The 17,615-nt window shown below is 44.4% G+C and overlaps 2 protein-coding genes across 4 annotated transcripts; one reads left to right on the top strand and one right to left on the bottom strand.

Annotated features, from left to right (window-relative positions):
- The first annotated feature begins 946 nt into the window (after positions 1-946).
- Positions 947-11,911, top strand: acvr1l (activin A receptor, type 1 like). Of its 3 annotated transcripts, none has more exons than XM_021571148.3 (11): positions 947-1,113; positions 5,717-5,750; positions 6,300-6,370; positions 6,463-6,717; positions 6,845-7,056; positions 7,148-7,247; positions 7,436-7,582; positions 9,353-9,628; positions 9,830-10,027; positions 10,172-10,302; positions 10,523-11,911. In XM_021571148.3, the coding sequence occupies exons 3-11, from the start codon at positions 6,313-6,315 to the stop codon at positions 10,652-10,654; spliced, it is 1,509 nt and encodes a 502-aa protein (XP_021426823.3). In that variant the 5' UTR covers positions 947-1,113; positions 5,717-5,750; positions 6,300-6,312; the 3' UTR covers positions 10,655-11,911. The 3 variants fall into 3 exon arrangements, with proteins under 3 accessions (XP_021426823.3, XP_021426825.3, XP_036808078.2); XM_021571150.3 differs by having other exon boundaries at positions 948-1,113; positions 5,709-5,750; XM_036952183.2 differs by lacking the exon at positions 947-1,113 and adding an exon at positions 4,917-5,452.
- A 2,442-nt stretch (positions 11,912-14,353) lies between these two features.
- LOC110497082 (D-2-hydroxyglutarate dehydrogenase, mitochondrial-like) lies at positions 14,354-17,070 on the bottom strand. The gene is given in 7 exon segments (XM_090206640.1): positions 14,354-15,387; positions 15,553-15,718; positions 15,882-16,021; positions 16,151-16,294; positions 16,492-16,692; positions 16,838-16,977; positions 17,066-17,070. Coding segments are annotated over 7 exon segments (1,059 nt in total). The 3' UTR covers positions 14,354-15,124.
- Between the last annotated feature and the right edge of the window lie 545 nt (positions 17,071-17,615).

Below are 17,615 nucleotides of genomic sequence, written 5' to 3'. Positions count from 1 at the left end.
AGACACGTCATACTCAATGGAAAATTACTAAAGCCATAAGGACGTTCCGATAAAAAACAAACATTTGATCAGATAAGATTCAACATGTAGCAGTTCAGTTCAATCGATGTTGCAGGAGACTGTGAGAAGTCTGCAACTGCAGTGATCTCATGTCTCAGTACAGTTTGTTTGTCAATAGGTACAGAACTATGTGGTAAAAAACACACACGTGTAATATAATCAGAATCTATCAGAGCACTTCTAGAACAATTGCTGCAGCTGTAGTGTAGAGCAGACAGGGAGTGAATGGGTGCATATTTTGGGAAGGGAGGGTAGTACATTGCAGTCGTAGGCGATGAGGGGAGGTCAGGTTTGGAGTTTAGCCGTTGGACAGAGGTTAACACCCCTAGACTTGTGATATGGGAGTAGGGTGTCGCCCTTAAAATATGTTCTTGGGTGAGTTTTGCATTATTCCAACTAATGATTATGATCGTGGAGGGAACGCTGATCCTAGATCTGTACCTAGGGGGAACTTCATCCCAGAGTTTATGATAGGTGTGATTGACCATTGTCAGATCTCATCCATGTAGGCTGGATCTAAGCATTATGGCGAAGGTTCAAGCATTCCAGGCAAAAGGGAAGGTTACGCAATACTGCTTCTCCACTGATCCAGAGTGTTTCATATCTGCCTTCTGTAAACACAGAAGGGGAAGGACGAGGTCAAGGGACCACGAAAGCTGAGAAAGAATTAGTTCAAGGCAATGAAAAAAAAAAAGATCACATAAGTGAACCTGCCTTCACCTGTCTAGCTACCTGGCTGTCTGCCTCCTGTAGACTTGTGCTACATCAGACAGACTCATTGTAAATGCTTCAATGAGATTTGGGTACAAAATCACCTAAGCAAAAATAACTTTGTACCGGGGAGAACCCCAAAATGGTTTGGCGGACTGGGGTACCCACAATGCATTATAATGGGAACGTTGTGACGTCATGTTGTTGCGCTAGGACTGCACGACCCAACAAGAAGCCTGTGGGTGGTGGTCGATTCGTTCAGCCTTTTTACAGTAAAAGCAACTGAATTAACTAGCACGCTAATTTGGAGTAGCACTACCTTAATCAGCTAATTAAGCCCAGGTAAGCACCATTTCGCAAGCTTTTGGGGAGCTAGCTGCTACTAGCCAGCTAAGGGCATGCTAACGAAGCTGAGCTAGAACAAGTAAACTGGTTCAATGTTAGCGTAGCTAAAATTTACAACAGCTTTTAGTGAATTGCAAACTAATAAACGTTGGCTAACTAGAAGTTAATACAATAATACAGTGCATTCAGAAAGTATACTTTTTCCACATTTTGTTACGTTACAACCTCATTCAAAATTGATTAAATTGTACCTCCACCTCAATCTACACACAATACTCAATAATGACGAAGCCAAAGGAAAAACTGGATTTTAGATTTTTGCAAATGTATAGATAATACATACTGAACTATCACATTTACATAAGTAAACTCAGTACTTTGTAGAAGCACCTTTGGCAGTGATTACAGACTCGAGTCTTAGGTATGACGCTACAAGCTTGGCACACCTGTATTTCGGGAGTTTCTCACATTCTTCTCTGCTGATCCTCTCAAGCTCTGTCAGGTTGGATGGGGAGGGTCGCCTCACAGCTATTTTCAGGTCTCTCCAGAGATGTTAGATAGGGTTCAAGTCCAGGCTCTGGCTTGGCCGCTCAAGGATATTCAGAGACTTGTCCCGAAGCCACTCCTGCGTTGTCTTGGCTGTGTACTTATGGTTGTTGTCCTGTTGGAAGGTGAACCGTTTCCCCAGTCTGAGGTTCTGAGCAAGTTTTCATTAAGTATCTCTGTACTTTGCTATGTTCAGCTTTCCCTCGATCTGCTGAAAAACATCCCCACAGCATGATGCTGCCACTACCAAGCGCCACCTCCATTCTTCACCGTAGGGATGGTGCCAGATTTCCTCCAGCTGTGATGCTTGGCATTCAGGCCAAAGAGTTACATTTTGGTTTCATCAGACAAGAGAATCTTATTTCCCATTAGGTGCCTTTTGGCAAACTCCAAGCGGGCTGTCATGTGCCTTTTTACTGAGGAGTGGCTTCCATCTCTACCATAAAGGCCTGATTGGTGAAGTGCTGCAGAGATGGTTGACCTTCTGGAATGTTCTCCTATCTCCACAGAGGAACTCTGGAGCTCTGTCAGAGTGACCATCGGGTTCTTGGTCACCTCCCTGACCAAGGCCCTTCTACCCCGATTGCTCAGTATGGCCAGCTCTATGAAGAGTATTGGTGGTTCCAAACTTCTTCCATTTAAGAATGATGGTGGCCACTGTGTTCTTGGGACCTTCAATGCTGCAGAAATGTTTTGATACCCTTCCCCAGATCTGTGTCTTGGAACTCTACAGACAATTCCTTCTCATGGCTTGGTTTTTGCTCTGTCAACTGTGGGACCTTATATAGACTGGTGTGCCTTTCCAACTCCTGTCCAATCAGTTTAAATTAACTACAATTAAGTTGTAGAAGCATCTCGAAGAAGAATGATCAATGGAAACAGGATGCACCTGGGCTCAATTTCAATAATGAACGACGTGGGAGGTGTGGAACTAACCTTCCATGGAGTTGCATTATTTTCCAGAGAACTCATTGAGCCCCGAGTTGATTATCCCTTTCATACCATGGTTATAATTGAACACGTTTGCCGCAAGGAATGTGTTAAACATCCAGTTGAAATAATGCACGCTCTAGAATGAGCTTCAAGAGTATTCAACAATGCCATGGTAAAATTTAGCAATATGGCTTGAGGGGGTGTGGTATATGGCCAATATACCACTGCTAAGGGCTGTTCTTAGCCGTGGAATATTGGCCATAAACCTCCGCCTTCATGCTATTATAAACTGGTTAACAACGTAATTAGAGCAGTAAAAATAAAAATTTGGTCATAGCCGTGGTATATCAGACTGTCAGCCAATCAGCATTCAGGGCTCAAACCACCCAGGTTATAATGCCCTTTATAAACTGGGTGGTTTGAGCTCTGAACACTGATTGGCTGACAGCCGTGGTAGATCAGACCGTATACCACGGGTATGACAAATTATTTTTACTGCTCTAATTGCGTTAACCAGTTTATTATAGCAATAAGACACCTTGGGGGTTTGTTGTATATACTCAATATACAGCGGCTACGGGCTGTATCCAGGCACTCTGCGTTGTGTCGTGCGTAAGAACAGCCCTTAGCCGTGGTATATTGGACATATACCACAACCCCTCAGACCTTATTGCTTTAAATAACGCACAGTAAAGCAGCATGGTAGAATTCGATGGCTTTTAGTTCATTCTTAGATGTTCGAGCTGCTTTTGAAAGCAAAAGTTTAATTGAAAACATTATTGTCATTGCTGAATTAGATTTTCAAAATAGCAAGCCAGGACTAATGGTTTGCTTAGCTAAACTAGCAAGTCTGGTTACCAAGTCAACTACTGTAGCTATCTAGTAAACTAGCTAGCTACTGGATGTCGAACACATTTATAGCAGCAAATGTGTTAAATTATAGCCATGTTATGAAAGAGATAATGAACTCGGGGCTCTATACATTCTCTAAAAAAGAATGCAACTCTGTGGAAGGTCAGTTCACTCCTCTAGCGCGTTGTGGAACACACCTTCACCGTTCAATATTTTCCATAGAACTCGTTGATTATCCCTTACATAATGCACGCACTAGAATGCCCTTCAAGCCAATCAGAAAGGAGTATTCAACAATGCCATGGTATAGCCAGTTGGCTAGCCAAGTTGTCTGCCTGCGTTAGCGAACAGTAGCTAGCTAGATGGCTGAGGAGAACAGACGTGTGGAGACTGATTGCTAGCCAGTTAGCTTTCGCTAAACCTTCCAGGGCATGACACAAATCATGTCTAGCCAACTAGCTATCTAGAACATTTTCACTATGTTGCTAACGTTATTGTCTAACTAGCTATATGTGTTTTATGGTCGACTGAAAGAGTCAAACCAGTAACTTTACTATAGTGTTGGTTTTGTACTTCCTAGACTGATATACATCACATCATGAATGTGTTGTACAGTCATGGCCAAAAGTTTTGAGAATGACACAAATATTAATTTCCACAAAGGTTGCTGCTTCAGTGTCTTTAGATATTTTTGTCAGATGTTACTATGGAATACTGAAGTATAATTACAAGCATTTCATAAGTGTCAAAGGCTTTTATTGACAATTACATGAAGATGATGCAAAGAGTCAATATTTGCAGTGTTGACCCTTCTTTTTCAAGACCTCTGCAATCCGCCCTGGCATGCTATCAATTAACTTCTGGGCCACATCCTGACTGATGGCAGCCCATTCTTGCATAATCAATGCTTGGAGTTTGTCAGAATTTGTGGGGTTTTGTTTGTCCATCCGCCTCTTGAGGATTGACCACAAGTTCTCAATGGGATTAAGGTCTGGGGAGTTTCCTGGCCATGGACCAAAAATATCAATGTTTTGTTCCCCGAGCCACTTAGTTATCACTTTTGCCTAATGGTAAGGTGCCCCATTGTGCTGGAAAATGCATTGTTCGTCATCAAGCGGTTCCTGGATGGTTGGGGGAAGTTGCTTTCTGAGCATGTATTAGTACCATTTTTTTATTCATGGCTGTGTACTTAGGCAAAATTGTGAGTGAGCCCACTCTCTTGGCTGAGAAGCAACCCCACACATGAATGGTCTCAGGATGCTTTACTGTTGGCATGACACAGGACTGATGCTAGCGCTCACCTTGTCTTCTCCGGACAAGCTTTTTTCCCGAATGCCCCAAACAATCGGAAAGGGTATTCATCAGTCCTCAGCAGTCTAATCCATGTACCCTTTGCAGAATATCAGTCTGTCCCTGATGGTTTTCCTGGAGAGAAGTGGCCCTTCTTGACACCAGACCATCCTCCAAAAGTCTTCGCCTCACTGTGCTTGCAGATGCACTCACACCTGCCTGTTGCCATTCCTGAGCAAGATCTGTACTGGTGGTGCCACGATCCCGCAGCTGAATAAACTTTAGGAGATGGTCCTGGCGCTTGCTGGATTTTCTTGGGTGCCCTGAAGCCTTCTTCACAACAATTGAACCGCTCTCCTTGAAGTTCTTGATGATCCGATAAATGGTTGATTTAGGTGCAATCTTACTGGCACCAATATCCTTGCCTGTGAAGCCCTTTTTGTGCAAAGCAATGATGACGGCACGTTTCCTTGCAGGTAACCATGGTTGACAGAGGAAGAACAATGATTCCAAGCACCACCGTCCATTTGAAGCTTCCAGTCTGTTATTCGAACTCAATCAGCATGACAGAGTGATCCTCAACCTTGTCCTCATCAACACTGACACCTGTGTTAACGAGAGAATCACTGACATGTCAGCTGGTCCTTTTGTGGCAGGGCTGAAATGCAGTGGAAATGTTTTTTGGGGGGATTCAGTTCATTCGCATGGCAAAAAGGTACTTTGCAATTCATCTGATCACTCTTCATAACATTCTGGAGTATATGCAAATTGCCATCATACAAGCTGAGGCAGCAGACTTTGAAAATGTAATATTTGTGTCATTCTCAACTTTTGGCCACGACTGTACATTGTGCAGTTGAGAAACTCGCTTATAAAATAAGCAGTAATGCATGTATGATGGCTACCTGATATGAGAATGTTTCTAACTGAATCCTGCTACTGTTTGCGCTTCTCTCCTGTCCCTTCCGGAGATTTGTAGAGGCCAGACTGGCATCCCAACTGGACCGCTACAAGTAAGATCTGCTATTAGTAAGCCCATATCTGACCAGGGTTTGGGTCAGTTCTAATGCAATTCAGTCTATTCAGAGAGTGAGTAGCAATTTCAATTCCTCTCTAAATAGAAATTAAATTGACCCAGTCCATGCTCTGATGTTGGTCTTACATTCTGCCCTTTATATTCTGCTATTTGTACATTTTTTAAAATGTTTTATTTAACTAGGCAAGTCAGTTAAAGAACAAATTCTTATTTACAATGACGGCCTAACAAAAGACAAAAGGCCTCCTGCGGGGACGGGGGCTGGGAATAAAAATATAGGACCAAACATACATCACGACAAGAGAGACACCACAACACTACCAAAAGAGACCTAAGACAACAACATAGTGTGGCTGTGTATTTTTCCCTGTCACCATTGCGAGTTGCAGCCCAGTTTAATTCACTCACACACGCTGCAGAGGATCGATCAATTGAGACAAAAGACATTGTGTCCCTTAAAGAGAGGAAATAAAATGACTGTGATCAGCCCTGTTCTGAGAGCTGACCGTCTCCCTCTCCCCTACAGTGCAGTGAACCAAATGGGTCGTTGTGTCTTTCTGTTCCTGCTGCTACAGACCCTGCAGACATTGGCCGAAGGTAGACGTAAAGTATATCTACCGCTCTCTCTCATATGGACATTTGTTTTGCATGTGTGTTAACTCTCTCCCCTTCTTCTCTCTCTCTATTAGATGGCCAGTTGCTGTGCGTGTGTGAGGGCAGCGGCTGCCTCAACTCCCCCCAGTGCGAGGGCTCTCAGTGCTACTCGTCGGTGGCGGTCAGTAGCCATGGGGCCGTAGTAACACGGGGCTGCCTGCAGGGATCAGAGAAGACCCGTTTGATCTGTTCTACGGCCTCCTCCCTCAGCCATGCCCTGCTCTGCTGCTCCAGCTTCATGTGCAACCGCAATACTACCGCCAGCTCACTACTGCCCCTCCTCACTACAGGTGGGGAATGCACCCCTTGAACTACTTTAAGAAAAGCAAAGACTTTGGCTTATTTCATGGCATGCTGGGTCCAGTTATAGTGATGTAACGTTTTCTCTCTCTCTCTTCCGCCTTTCTCTCCCTCCAGCTCCTGAAGAAGAGCCTGTGAGGTATCGTGTGGAGACTCTGGCCCTGTTTGTATTGGGTCCAGTAGTGATCCTAACCCTCCTGTCAGTCCTATCTGTGTTGGGCTGCAGGAGGCTGCACCACGGCAGGCTACAGCGACTACAGGAGTTTGACCCAGAACAGGATGCGATTGACGGACTCATCACCTCTAATGTTGGGGACAGCACTCTGGCTGTAAGAAGAAAAGACTCATATGAGTTTGTTTGCGTGTATTTTATAGAGAGAACCCTGATGACCTCTGTCTCTCCCCCACTTCTCTCTCTAGGAGCTGTTGGACCACTCCTGTACGTCAGGCAGTGGTTCAGGCCTGCCCTTCCTGGTCCAGAGAACTGTGGCCAGACAGATCAGCCTGATGGAGTGTGTAGGTACGTAGAAACGCAACAATTAGTTCAGCCTGAAGGAGTGTGTAGGTACGTAGAAAGGCAACAGTTAGATCAGCCTGCTAGAGTGTGTAGATACGTAGAATCACAGCACATATAACAGACGAACACATATAATAGAAATGTAAACAGGGGTGTTGTAACAGATGAGGTCTCTCTCCCCATGTCTTTAGGTAAGGGGCGTTATGGAGAGGTCTGGAGGGGTCAGTGGCAGGGGGAGAACGTGGCTGTGAAAATCTTCTCTTCCCGAGACGAGAAGTCGTGGTTCAGAGAGACTGAGATCTACAACACAGTGCTACTGAGACACGAGAACATACTGGGTGAGTAGGAGTCCATCCAGCTCCCACACGCTATATTGGACACAAGCACACAACAGCATATTGAACAATGTTATGATATGAAATGGTAATATTCAAATAATGTTTAATAATGGTCAAGGTTCTCCTCAAATAATGTAAGAGCGGTGGTGTTATCATATACAGTGCCTTCGGAAAGTATTCAGACCCCTTGACCTTTTCAACATTGTTACTTTACAGCCTAATTCTAAAATGGATCAAATCGTTGTTTCCCCCTCAATCTACACACAATACCCCATAATGACGAAGCAAAAACGGGTTTGTTGAAATGTTTGCGCAAAAAAAAAATGAAATATCACGTTTATATAAGTTTTCAGGCCCTTTACTCAGTATTTTGTTGGTGCACCTTTGGCAGCGATTACAGCCTCGAGTCTTCTTGGGTATGATTCTACAAGCTTGGCACACCTGTATTTAGGGAGTTTCTCACATTCTTCTCTGCAGATCCTCTCAAGCTCTGTTCGGTTGGATGGGGAGCGTCGCTGCACAGCTATTTTCAGGTCTCTCCAGAGATGTTAGATCAGGTTCAAGTCTGGGCTCTGGCTGGGCCATTCAAGGACATTCAGAGACTTGTTTTCCGAAGCCATTCCTGTGTCGTCTTGGTTGTCTGCTTGGGGTCGTTGTCCTGTTGGAAGGTGAACCTTCGCCCCCCCAGTCTAAGGTCCTGAGCAGGTTTTCATCAAGGATCACTGTACTTTGCTCCGTTCATCTTTCCCTCAATCCTGACTAGTCTCCGCCACTGAAAAACATCCCCACAGCATGATGCTGCCACCACCATGCTTCAACGTAAGGATGGTGCCAGGTTTCCTCCAGACGTGACGCTTGGCATTCAGGTCAAAGAGTTCAATCTTGGTTTCATCAGACCATATTATCTTGTTTCTCATGGTCAGAGTCCTTTAGGTGCCTTTTGGCAAACTCCAAGTGGGCTGTCATGTGCCTTTCACTGAGGAGTGGCTTCCATCTGGCCACTACCATAAAAGGCCTGATTGGTGAAGTGCTGCAGAAATGGTTGACCTTCTGGAAGATTCTCCCATTTCCACAGAGGAACTCTGGAGCTCTGTCTGGGTGACCATCGGGTTCTTGGTCACCTCCCTGACCAAGGCCCTTCAGTCTTGGTGGTTACAAACTTATTCCATTTAAGAATGATGGAAGCCACTGCAGAGATTTTTTTTTTTCTTTCTGTGCCTCGACACAATCCTGTCTCAGAGCTCTACAGACAATTCCTTCAACCTCATGGCTTAGTTTTTGCTCTGACATGCACTGTCAACTGTGGGACCTTATATAGACAGACATGTGTGTGCCTTTCCAAATAATGTCCAGTCAATTGAATTTACCACAGGTGGACTCCAATAAAGTTGTAGAAACATCTCAAGGATGATCAATGGAAACAGGATGTACTTCAACTCCATTTCGAGTCTCATAGCAAAGGGTCTGAATACGTCTGTATATAATTATCTTTATTAATACATTTGTACAAATGTCTTACCCCATAATGACAAAGCGAAAACAGGTTGTTGTGGGCAGATTGAGGGGGGAAAAATAGTTTCATCCAATTTAGAATCAGGCTGTAACGTAACAAAATGTGGAAAAGGTCAATGGTTCTGAATACTTTCCAAATGCCCTGGAAGACCATTACAGGTGTTCAAAAAATCTCCCACCGTACTTAGCAGCACCCTGATGGTAATATTAAAATAATAGTTATTAGTTAAGATATTTGACCTCTCCGTTTCCTTCCAGGCTTCATGGCATCAGATATGACGTCTCGGAACTCCAGCACCCAGCTCTGGCTTATCACACATTACCATGACAACGGCTCGCTCTACGACTACCTCCAGAGGGTTCCCGTGGAGACGGGGGAGGGCCTAGCGATGGCGACGTCGGTGGCGTGCGGTTTGGTGCACCTGCACACGGAGATCTTCGGCACTGAGGGGAAGCCGGCCATCGCTCACCGAGACCTGAAGAGCAAGAATATACTGGTGACCAAGGAGCTACGCTGTTGCATAGCTGATCTGGGTCAGTACTGTGTGTGTGTCTGTCTGTCTGTCTTTACATGATACTAATTAGCTTCGGTACTTAAATCCAGTGTGAAAGAAATGTCAGAGATTGATAGACGCAGAGCCATATAAGAAAACAAAACAGGGCACTCAGTCACACAGAGTAGCCATTTTGTGCCAGTACTGACCAGTTTCTCTCCTCTCTCCCTATTCCCTACAGGCCTGGCAGTAACCCACTCCCAGTCAGACAACCAGCTGGATGTTGGAAACAACCCCAAGGTGGGCACCAAGCGCTACATGGCTCCTGAGGTGTTGGATGAGTCCATCCAGACAGACTGTTTTGATGCCTATAAGAGAGTGGACATCTGGGCCTTCGGTCTGGTGCTGTGGGAGATCGCTAGTAGAACCTACAGCAACGGTGACGACTAATAATGTTTTTATTACCCTAAATAGTTCAGGAACCTCTGGCGTCAAGTGGCTTCCTCTCCTTGTCCCCTTTCCTTCACCTAGCCCATGCAACCCTTGACCCTAACACTAGATTTCCTCTTACGCCTGTGATCAGGTATTGTGGAGGAGTACAAGCCTCCGTTCTATGACCAGGTGCCTAACGACCCCAGCTTTGAGGACATGAGGAAGGTCGTGTGTGTGGAACAACAACGACCGTTCATCCCCAACCGCTGGTTTTCCGACCCTGTGAGTATGACCACTACATGACCGTTAAATGACCACACACACTGGTACCATGACCTTAACGGTAACACTAAATTAAGGTAATCTGTTCTCAGGTTTCTGTGTTTCAAACCCTGTCTTCTTGTATATCAACTTACAATGACTCTCTCCATCTCTCCCCCTCTCCTCTTTCTCTGTTCCTCTCTCTCTCTCTCTCTATCTCCCACCCTCTCTCTCTCTCTAGACCCTGTCTGCCCTGGTGAAACTGATGAAGGAGTGTTGGTACCAGAACCCCTCGGCTCGCCTCACAGCCCTGCGCATCAAAAAGACCCTGAACAAGATCCATAGCTCCCTGGAGAAAGGAAAGAAGTCGTGAGGAGAGGAAAGGAGGACGACTGCCAGAGGAGCGATAGAAAGAAGGCAGGGAAGTAGAGATGCCAGATCAGATGGACACAGCTGCTGCTACTGAACATGAATGTTGTTTTCCTTATTGGCTGAATGCTGAACTGAACTAGCTGGTCACTCAGTGTGAGATGGTGTTACCGTAGCCTTACCCTGCTTTAAAGGCCTGTGCACGCTGCAGGGGTCAAGGCTGGGGCTCAGACCCTCTACACACACACGCACTTCTGCCCATTTGTCGTTTCAATGTTCAGCCAATCATATTATGTTGCTCTACTCAGACAATCAGATGTGTATTCCAATGTAGGTACACGCATGAACGAACACACACACAATATTGAGTTCAGTTACACAGGAACAGAGCCAATAGGATCAAATGAATGCTGTGGTTGTGAACTCTATAGTAAAAATATTTATGTAATGTGCTTTATGTGTAGGGTGGGACTATGATGATTTGTAATGTTATGACTAGGAGTTCGGGAGTTGGTCTTGGTAAAGGAAAACTGATTACATTACAAGGAAACTTTATGTACCCATGTAAATGCAGTTTTTTTGGCTAGTAAGACATTGTGTATTTACAAAGGAAGTCAGGAGACATGCCTCCACATGCTTTGAATTGTGAGCTGTGAATGCATTACAGTTATAAATATAGGAACCACATACTGATTCACTGTTGTATGCTTTGTAGAATTCCACCGTGCTCTTGATTTAGCTCACACCCGCGCCATGTTGGCAGAGTTTTCAACTTGGGGCCAATTGACTGGTTTCAAGAGCTATAAACTCTGCCTACCCAGAGTGCAGGGCCGGCTCTAGCCTTTGAGGCCCTAAGCCAGATTTGGTTGTGGGGCCCCCCACCTCGCGACAAAACATTTTAGTGGGCCCCCTCTTTACGGCAGAGAGTTTTTTTTTTTTACGTGATTTTCCTGTGTTCTATATATTTCCACAGTATGAGGTTGGAATAATACTGTGAACATGATGATAATGCCCTTTTAGTGTAGTAGCTGTTTGGAATTTTGCCCTGTTTTGATGGAAGGAAGTTTCGTCCTTCCATGGTGACATCACCAGGTGGTAAATTAGTTAATAGACCAATAAGAAAGAGTTCCAAACCTCTCTGCCAATAACATTTTTAGTTGTCCACTCCCAGACAGTGCTAGTAAAGTTTTTTGCCTTGGAAATTACTAGGAAACTATTTTTGTTTGTTTTCAATTAAAATTGTCTAAAATAATCACAGGTACTTAAAGGTCTACTTCCGTATTTTAGCAATGAAGCCCTTTATCTCTTTCCCCAGAGTTAGATGAACTGGATACCATTTGTATGTCTCTGCATCCCGTATGAAGTCAGTTGTATCTACTAGCATGTGCTAGTATCCACGAGTTCACCTGACTATGGGGAAGTAGAAAAGGTATGAAATTGTATGCACTCACTACTGTAAGTCGCTCTGGATAAGTGTCTGCTAAATGACACACAAAAGGGGTCTCATTGCAAAAATCCCATAGTATGCCTTAAATGTTACCCAGAAAGTATTTGATATTGACATAAAAATGGCTGCATTGAACCTCAGAAGTTTTGGGGCAGAGAAAAAACATTAACACATTTGACACATTTTGCCATGGGGTGGAGATATTTTTGCAGTTCTAAAGCTAATTTCCTGTAATTCTACACATTGAAATGACATGTCATGTTAATGTGATATGAGTGAGAATGACTTAACAAAATCAATGGGGCCCCCTTGGAGGTCAGGGACCCTGGGCATGTGCCCTCGGTATTTGGCCAAGTTTAGATAGCTGGCTAGACTAGCTACCAATCTAAACACTGTTAGCTGACATAGTTAATTGAGTGACTGACATAAGAGAAACTGCTGTTGCACAACCACATTTTTAAATTGCAGCTGGTATATTCTTCTATTCTTACTCTCAATAATAAGTCAAGACCCGGCTGAGTTCCTTTTCTGGGGGGATCCATAGGCCCTAAATGACCACTTATGCCTGGAAATGGAATTGCAGGAGTGTCAGGCAAGTTTATGATTCTGCTCACCCCAGGACCTTACCTGATCAGGATTAGTGGACAGGATCGCCAATGCATAGGAAACAGACTCGTTCCTTTTGAGAGAATGTTTTACAGGACAAGGCCAGGATTAAATCCGATCTGCAGTAGCCTGGTTAGCTGAAAAACACATTGCTCGTTATGGGGATCGGATGTGTAACTGCTTTGATTAGATTGAATCCTGACCTTAAATTTGTAAGGAGCTGTCTGGAAAATACATGTCTTTGTCATAGGGTTGTACTAGTTACAAGGTTTTTAAAGTTGAGCCCCCGATAACTGTAAGGTGATCTGTTTTCACACTGGTACTGATGCTGCCCAGGTGTCGCTCAATTAAGGTTCCAGGTAGAAGTTTCCCCTAACGACATATCTATTATCAGATTACCATACTACCCACATCCTAACCTTAACCACTACGGGGATGACATATCAGACCCTGTATCAGACAACTTCTACCTACTCAAGGAGGTCAGGAGAGAACATTTGTTTTAAGGGTAGATTGGTGTATTTCTAGGGGCTGGATTAGATCCGTATCGCGGAAGATCCACGTTTTAGCTCGATTGAAATTTAAAGGCAACGTCCCTGAGTTCTCGGAGATTGTATTCACGGTAAACGCCATTGTCTCACGTCAGATGGCATCACTCCTCGGCGACACTCGTCCCTCAACCAATATCAGTGCATGCCGAATCGTCTCCCATATCCGAAGTAAGGCAATGCTGCATATTTCGGCTCAATCGGAAATTACCTTTACATTTAACTTAGATCTACCACAATAGGGAATTAATATAGCCCTTATTCGGAGGGCAGCTAACAAATGTGATTGGTTACGTTAAAGCAAGAAATATGAATGGGATTAGAAAACATCCACACTGAGATGTGAACATCAGGGCATCAACAAGATCAGAAGGCGACCTTCTGGTCCCTGTACCTTGTCCATTGCGCCACTAGGGGGAGGCACCAGTCTTTTTACCGCACATATATATATATATATAAAGCTGTTCAGTCAGCGTCAGAATGACAATAGATTTGGGGATGGTGATTGGGTAAGTATGTTGGGTTAGTGAACTGAAACCACACTGGGATTCGAACCAGTGACCTTGTGTGTCGAAACTAATTTTGCACACCCTCTACCGCAGTGGTCTAAGGCACGGCATCTCAGTGCTAGATGTGTCACAACAGACCGGGTTTGGCCGGTGTGGGCCGTCATTGTCAAGAATTTGTTCTTAACTGATTTTTAAAAATATGTTACTAATCCAACACTAACCACTAAGCTACCTGCCGCCCTTTTAAATAAAGGTGGAATAAAACATATTTTACCACCAAACAAGCCTTTCTTTATTTGACATTCCCCTGTAGCTGCAAACTCTGCCAACATCCAACCAATCACATTTACTCTCCCCTCAGAACAACATCAAAAAAGAAAAACTCCACTGAGCTTTAAACATCAGAGGGCAAGGTGGAGCTACCACCATATTGTTTATACCACTCCAATCCTTTCAGACCTACACAAGTATATAGTGTAGGGGTTAGGGGTCAGTTTGTAATTGGGCATCTATGAGTCCCTTTTGGAAAGTGAGCATACACAATTATTTACAGAAAAAGAACCAACCGTACATCTAGTTTTAGAGAATCCGTATTCATTTACAAAATGAGTTTATTTTGTTGCTGTACAGTTTTTATTACATGTAATAAAACTATCTGCACTTACCAAACACCATCTGCTGTCTTCAATTCTGGTGGTAAATAACAAACTGATTACGTAAAAAAATATAATCAGCTCTATTTACAATGAATTTACACAGATTATACAGATTATGCTTACATTAGAAGTTGATCAGACACTTGTACAATGAGAGAACTATGGCCACGGTTAGCTCCCTAATCAGACAGGTCTACTGTGACCTCATCAGTGCAGGTTGGAGTTGAGTATCAGAGGTAGTTCACTAGGGCCGGGATTCAATCCGATCGCAGATTTGGACAATGCACCACCTAAAGGTCATTTCCGATTGAGCAGACCTATGCAGGGTATACTGTGAACGTGATCTCTGTGAACTCGTAAATATTGACTTTAAAACGTGCACTGCCGACAAAGTGAGATCAGATTGAATCCTAGCCTAGACAAGCCTTACAGTACCTTTACACAACAATAACACTCTACCAGAGACCTGGGCCCAGATTCACAAAACACTTCTTATGCAAAAAAAAGTAAGACATTTCTTGTTAACCCTGGAGTCAGCAGTGGAGGTGGTCAGGAGTCTGTAGTCTGGAGGGGGGTTTGGGTCAGGGTTAGTTGAGTGCATTGGGTATGGTCGTGAAGGGTGAAAGGTCATCTGGTAGTTTCTTATGAGATTTGAGGTCAGGTCAGGTGTTAGGGTGAATTAAGTTAATCATGTAAGGAGCAATATGGTCATTGCAGGTCATCAGGCAGGGTCTTATAAGGGTTGAGAATGCCTTTGGGGTCTAACATGGTTTTAATGTTCCCCATCAGAGCGACAGCCAGGCTGGCTTTACTGTAGTAAATATAGTTCCTCTTCTTCAGGCCCAGGCAGTGCTCTGCGCTGATGCTGCCCTGGAAACGGGCCGTCCACTCATAGACAAAGGGTTCGATGGAGGCCAGGAGGTCGGGGTCTTTGGTAGGAGAGGTGATGTTCAGGTGGAGGTTACCATCACCTGGTGGGAGGAGAGGACATACACAGAGTCAGACACGCATACACACACACACACAGTCACACACACTTATGTGAGATATTGTAGTATTCCAAATAAATTAGACAAACAAAAAGAAACACACACACACACACACACACACACACACACAGAGAGAGATAGTCTTACCAACGTGTCCGTATCCCACCACACTCTTGGCCCTGTCTCCCAGGTGTTCTCTCATATCTGTGACCAGCTGGTAGATCCGTTCTACAGGAAGTGAGATGTCGTATTTATATGTGAAACCATCATGAGTTAAAGCCTCTGTTACCCGCTCGCGCAATGACCAGAGAGCCTAAACACACACAGAAACACATACAGGAACACATACACACAGAAAACACACAGAAAACAGAATGAGGCAACATGTCTTGCATCCTCCAATGTTTTATCATTATTTTTAATGATTCTCTTCTATTTGTCAGTTTTATATCAACATATTCATAAATTAAAGTCACCTTGATTTTGGCCTCCGTTGCTACGGTCCCGTCGATAACTTGGGATGATGTCATGGCCTCCTCCAGAAACTGGTGCAACTTCTCCTCATCGTGGGTGGGGTTAGAGCCGGACGTTTCTATGACGACGTAGAACGGACAATCTGCAGAACGAAGCAGGAAATAGATAAGTGGCTTTGAACCAATCAGAGTTAGATTTAGTCAAACTAACAATTACTAGAAAGTTCAGTTCAAAAGCATTAGAAAATCTGTGTGTGTGTGTGTGCGTGTACCTGTGATGGGGTTAGCCAGTTTGAGGTGTGTGTTCAGAGGTCTCATACACTCTCTGTCCAGGAACTCAAAGGCTGAGAGGATCTCTCCCAGCATGCCTCAACACCGCTGGAAGGTCTGCAGCAGCTTCTCAAAACTCTCACAGCCTGGACACACACACGATCATATCATCCACAATAAATTGTCATGACGATCATCTCACAGAAGAAACACATCACATGCATCATATATTGGACTGCGTAAGAGTGTGTAAAAACATAAGTCAAAAGGAGGATGCATATGTGACATCAGATGATCACCAGTTACAAGGTCAGGAGGGGTCATGAGATCAGGTCACACCTACCCAGGAAGCCCACGTTGATGGCTTTAGGTTTCCGTGGACACAGGATGGTTACCGCGGTGATGACCCCCAGCGTGCCCTCTGACCCGATGAACAGCTGTTTGAGGTCATATCCTGTGTTGTCCTTCCTCAGGGTGGCTAGGCAGTCCAGGACCCTTCCGTCTGCTAGCACCTTCACACAAATACACACACAGAGTATTGGTGCTGTCCTTTATAGTTAGTTGAATTTCAACAGGCATAGCTGGACTGTAAAACACTAGGGCAAAACTTTGAGAATTGAACAGGAAATTTGATGCGTAACTGACCAAAGAATACTGACAGTTACCCTAGAGTTACAGACGATACTGACCGGAGACAGAGTCGAAGTTGAGGACGTTGTTCATGAGAGCGGTAGAGAGGATGATCTCATCATAGACAGGAACACTGCCTCCCACCAGCCCTGTGTTACCACCCTGAGGACTCACTGCCAGGTTACGACTGTTACAGTACCTACAGGAGAAACACAACACAACATTATAACACAGGTACACTGCCTGCTACCAGTCATGTAACACTGCAACAGTAGAGGAAACCTGGCTTCATACACTAGAAGACTGGAGAATAATACCCAAGGATCTGAGAAACTTCCTCTGTAGTCTGGGGCCTCAGCAGAACCTCACTGAAACCTGCACAGACAGAGAGAGGAGATCAACACATCAACTCAATACAACAATAACAAGTACATAAACAGTTCCTAACAACCCTACAGAGGAGACAAAGATAGCAAGCTCTTTCCCGCACAATCTCCCTCCTCTGACCTATCTTTCTACATTTGAGTTATTTAGCAGACACTCTTATCCACAGCGACTTACAGTAATGAGAGCATACATTTTCATATTTGTTTGTACTATTTGTTTCTCTCTCTCACTCACTCACTCACTCACTCACTCACTCACTCACTCACTCACAGACTTGAGCCAGTCCACATTACTGGCCTCCAGTATATCTGGGTCAGTGATGGTCCTGTCTGGTATTATCTTGCTAAAGAAGGCCAGGTCCTCTGGAGTTACCCTGGAGAAAGGCCTCCTCTCTGGGGCAGCTGCGGGGGACGGGGTGGGTCTCTCTCCCCCAGCATGGAGCTCCCGACA

This window comes from Oncorhynchus mykiss, chromosome 18 (genome assembly GCF_057628025.1).
Source record: "Oncorhynchus mykiss isolate SJ-2025 chromosome 18, ASM5762802v1, whole genome shotgun sequence".
In the NCBI taxonomy this organism is placed as follows: domain Eukaryota; kingdom Metazoa; phylum Chordata; class Actinopteri; order Salmoniformes; family Salmonidae; genus Oncorhynchus; species Oncorhynchus mykiss.
The sequence above is the reverse complement of the archived record's forward strand: the minus strand, read 5'-3'. Positions and strand labels throughout refer to the sequence as shown.

Excerpts from the sequence above, each read along its gene's own strand:
- acvr1l (XM_036952183.2), top strand. The coding sequence starts at position 5,401 with ATGCAGTGGAAATGTTTTTTGGGGGGATTCAGTTCATTCGCATGGCAA. Across the intron at positions 7,248-7,435 it reads CAGCCTGATGGAGTGTGTAG|GTAAGGGGCGTTATGGAGAG; the intron begins GTACGTAGAAAC and ends CCATGTCTTTAG. Across the intron at positions 7,583-9,352 it reads GAGACACGAGAACATACTGG|GCTTCATGGCATCAGATATG; the intron begins GTGAGTAGGAGT and ends GTTTCCTTCCAG.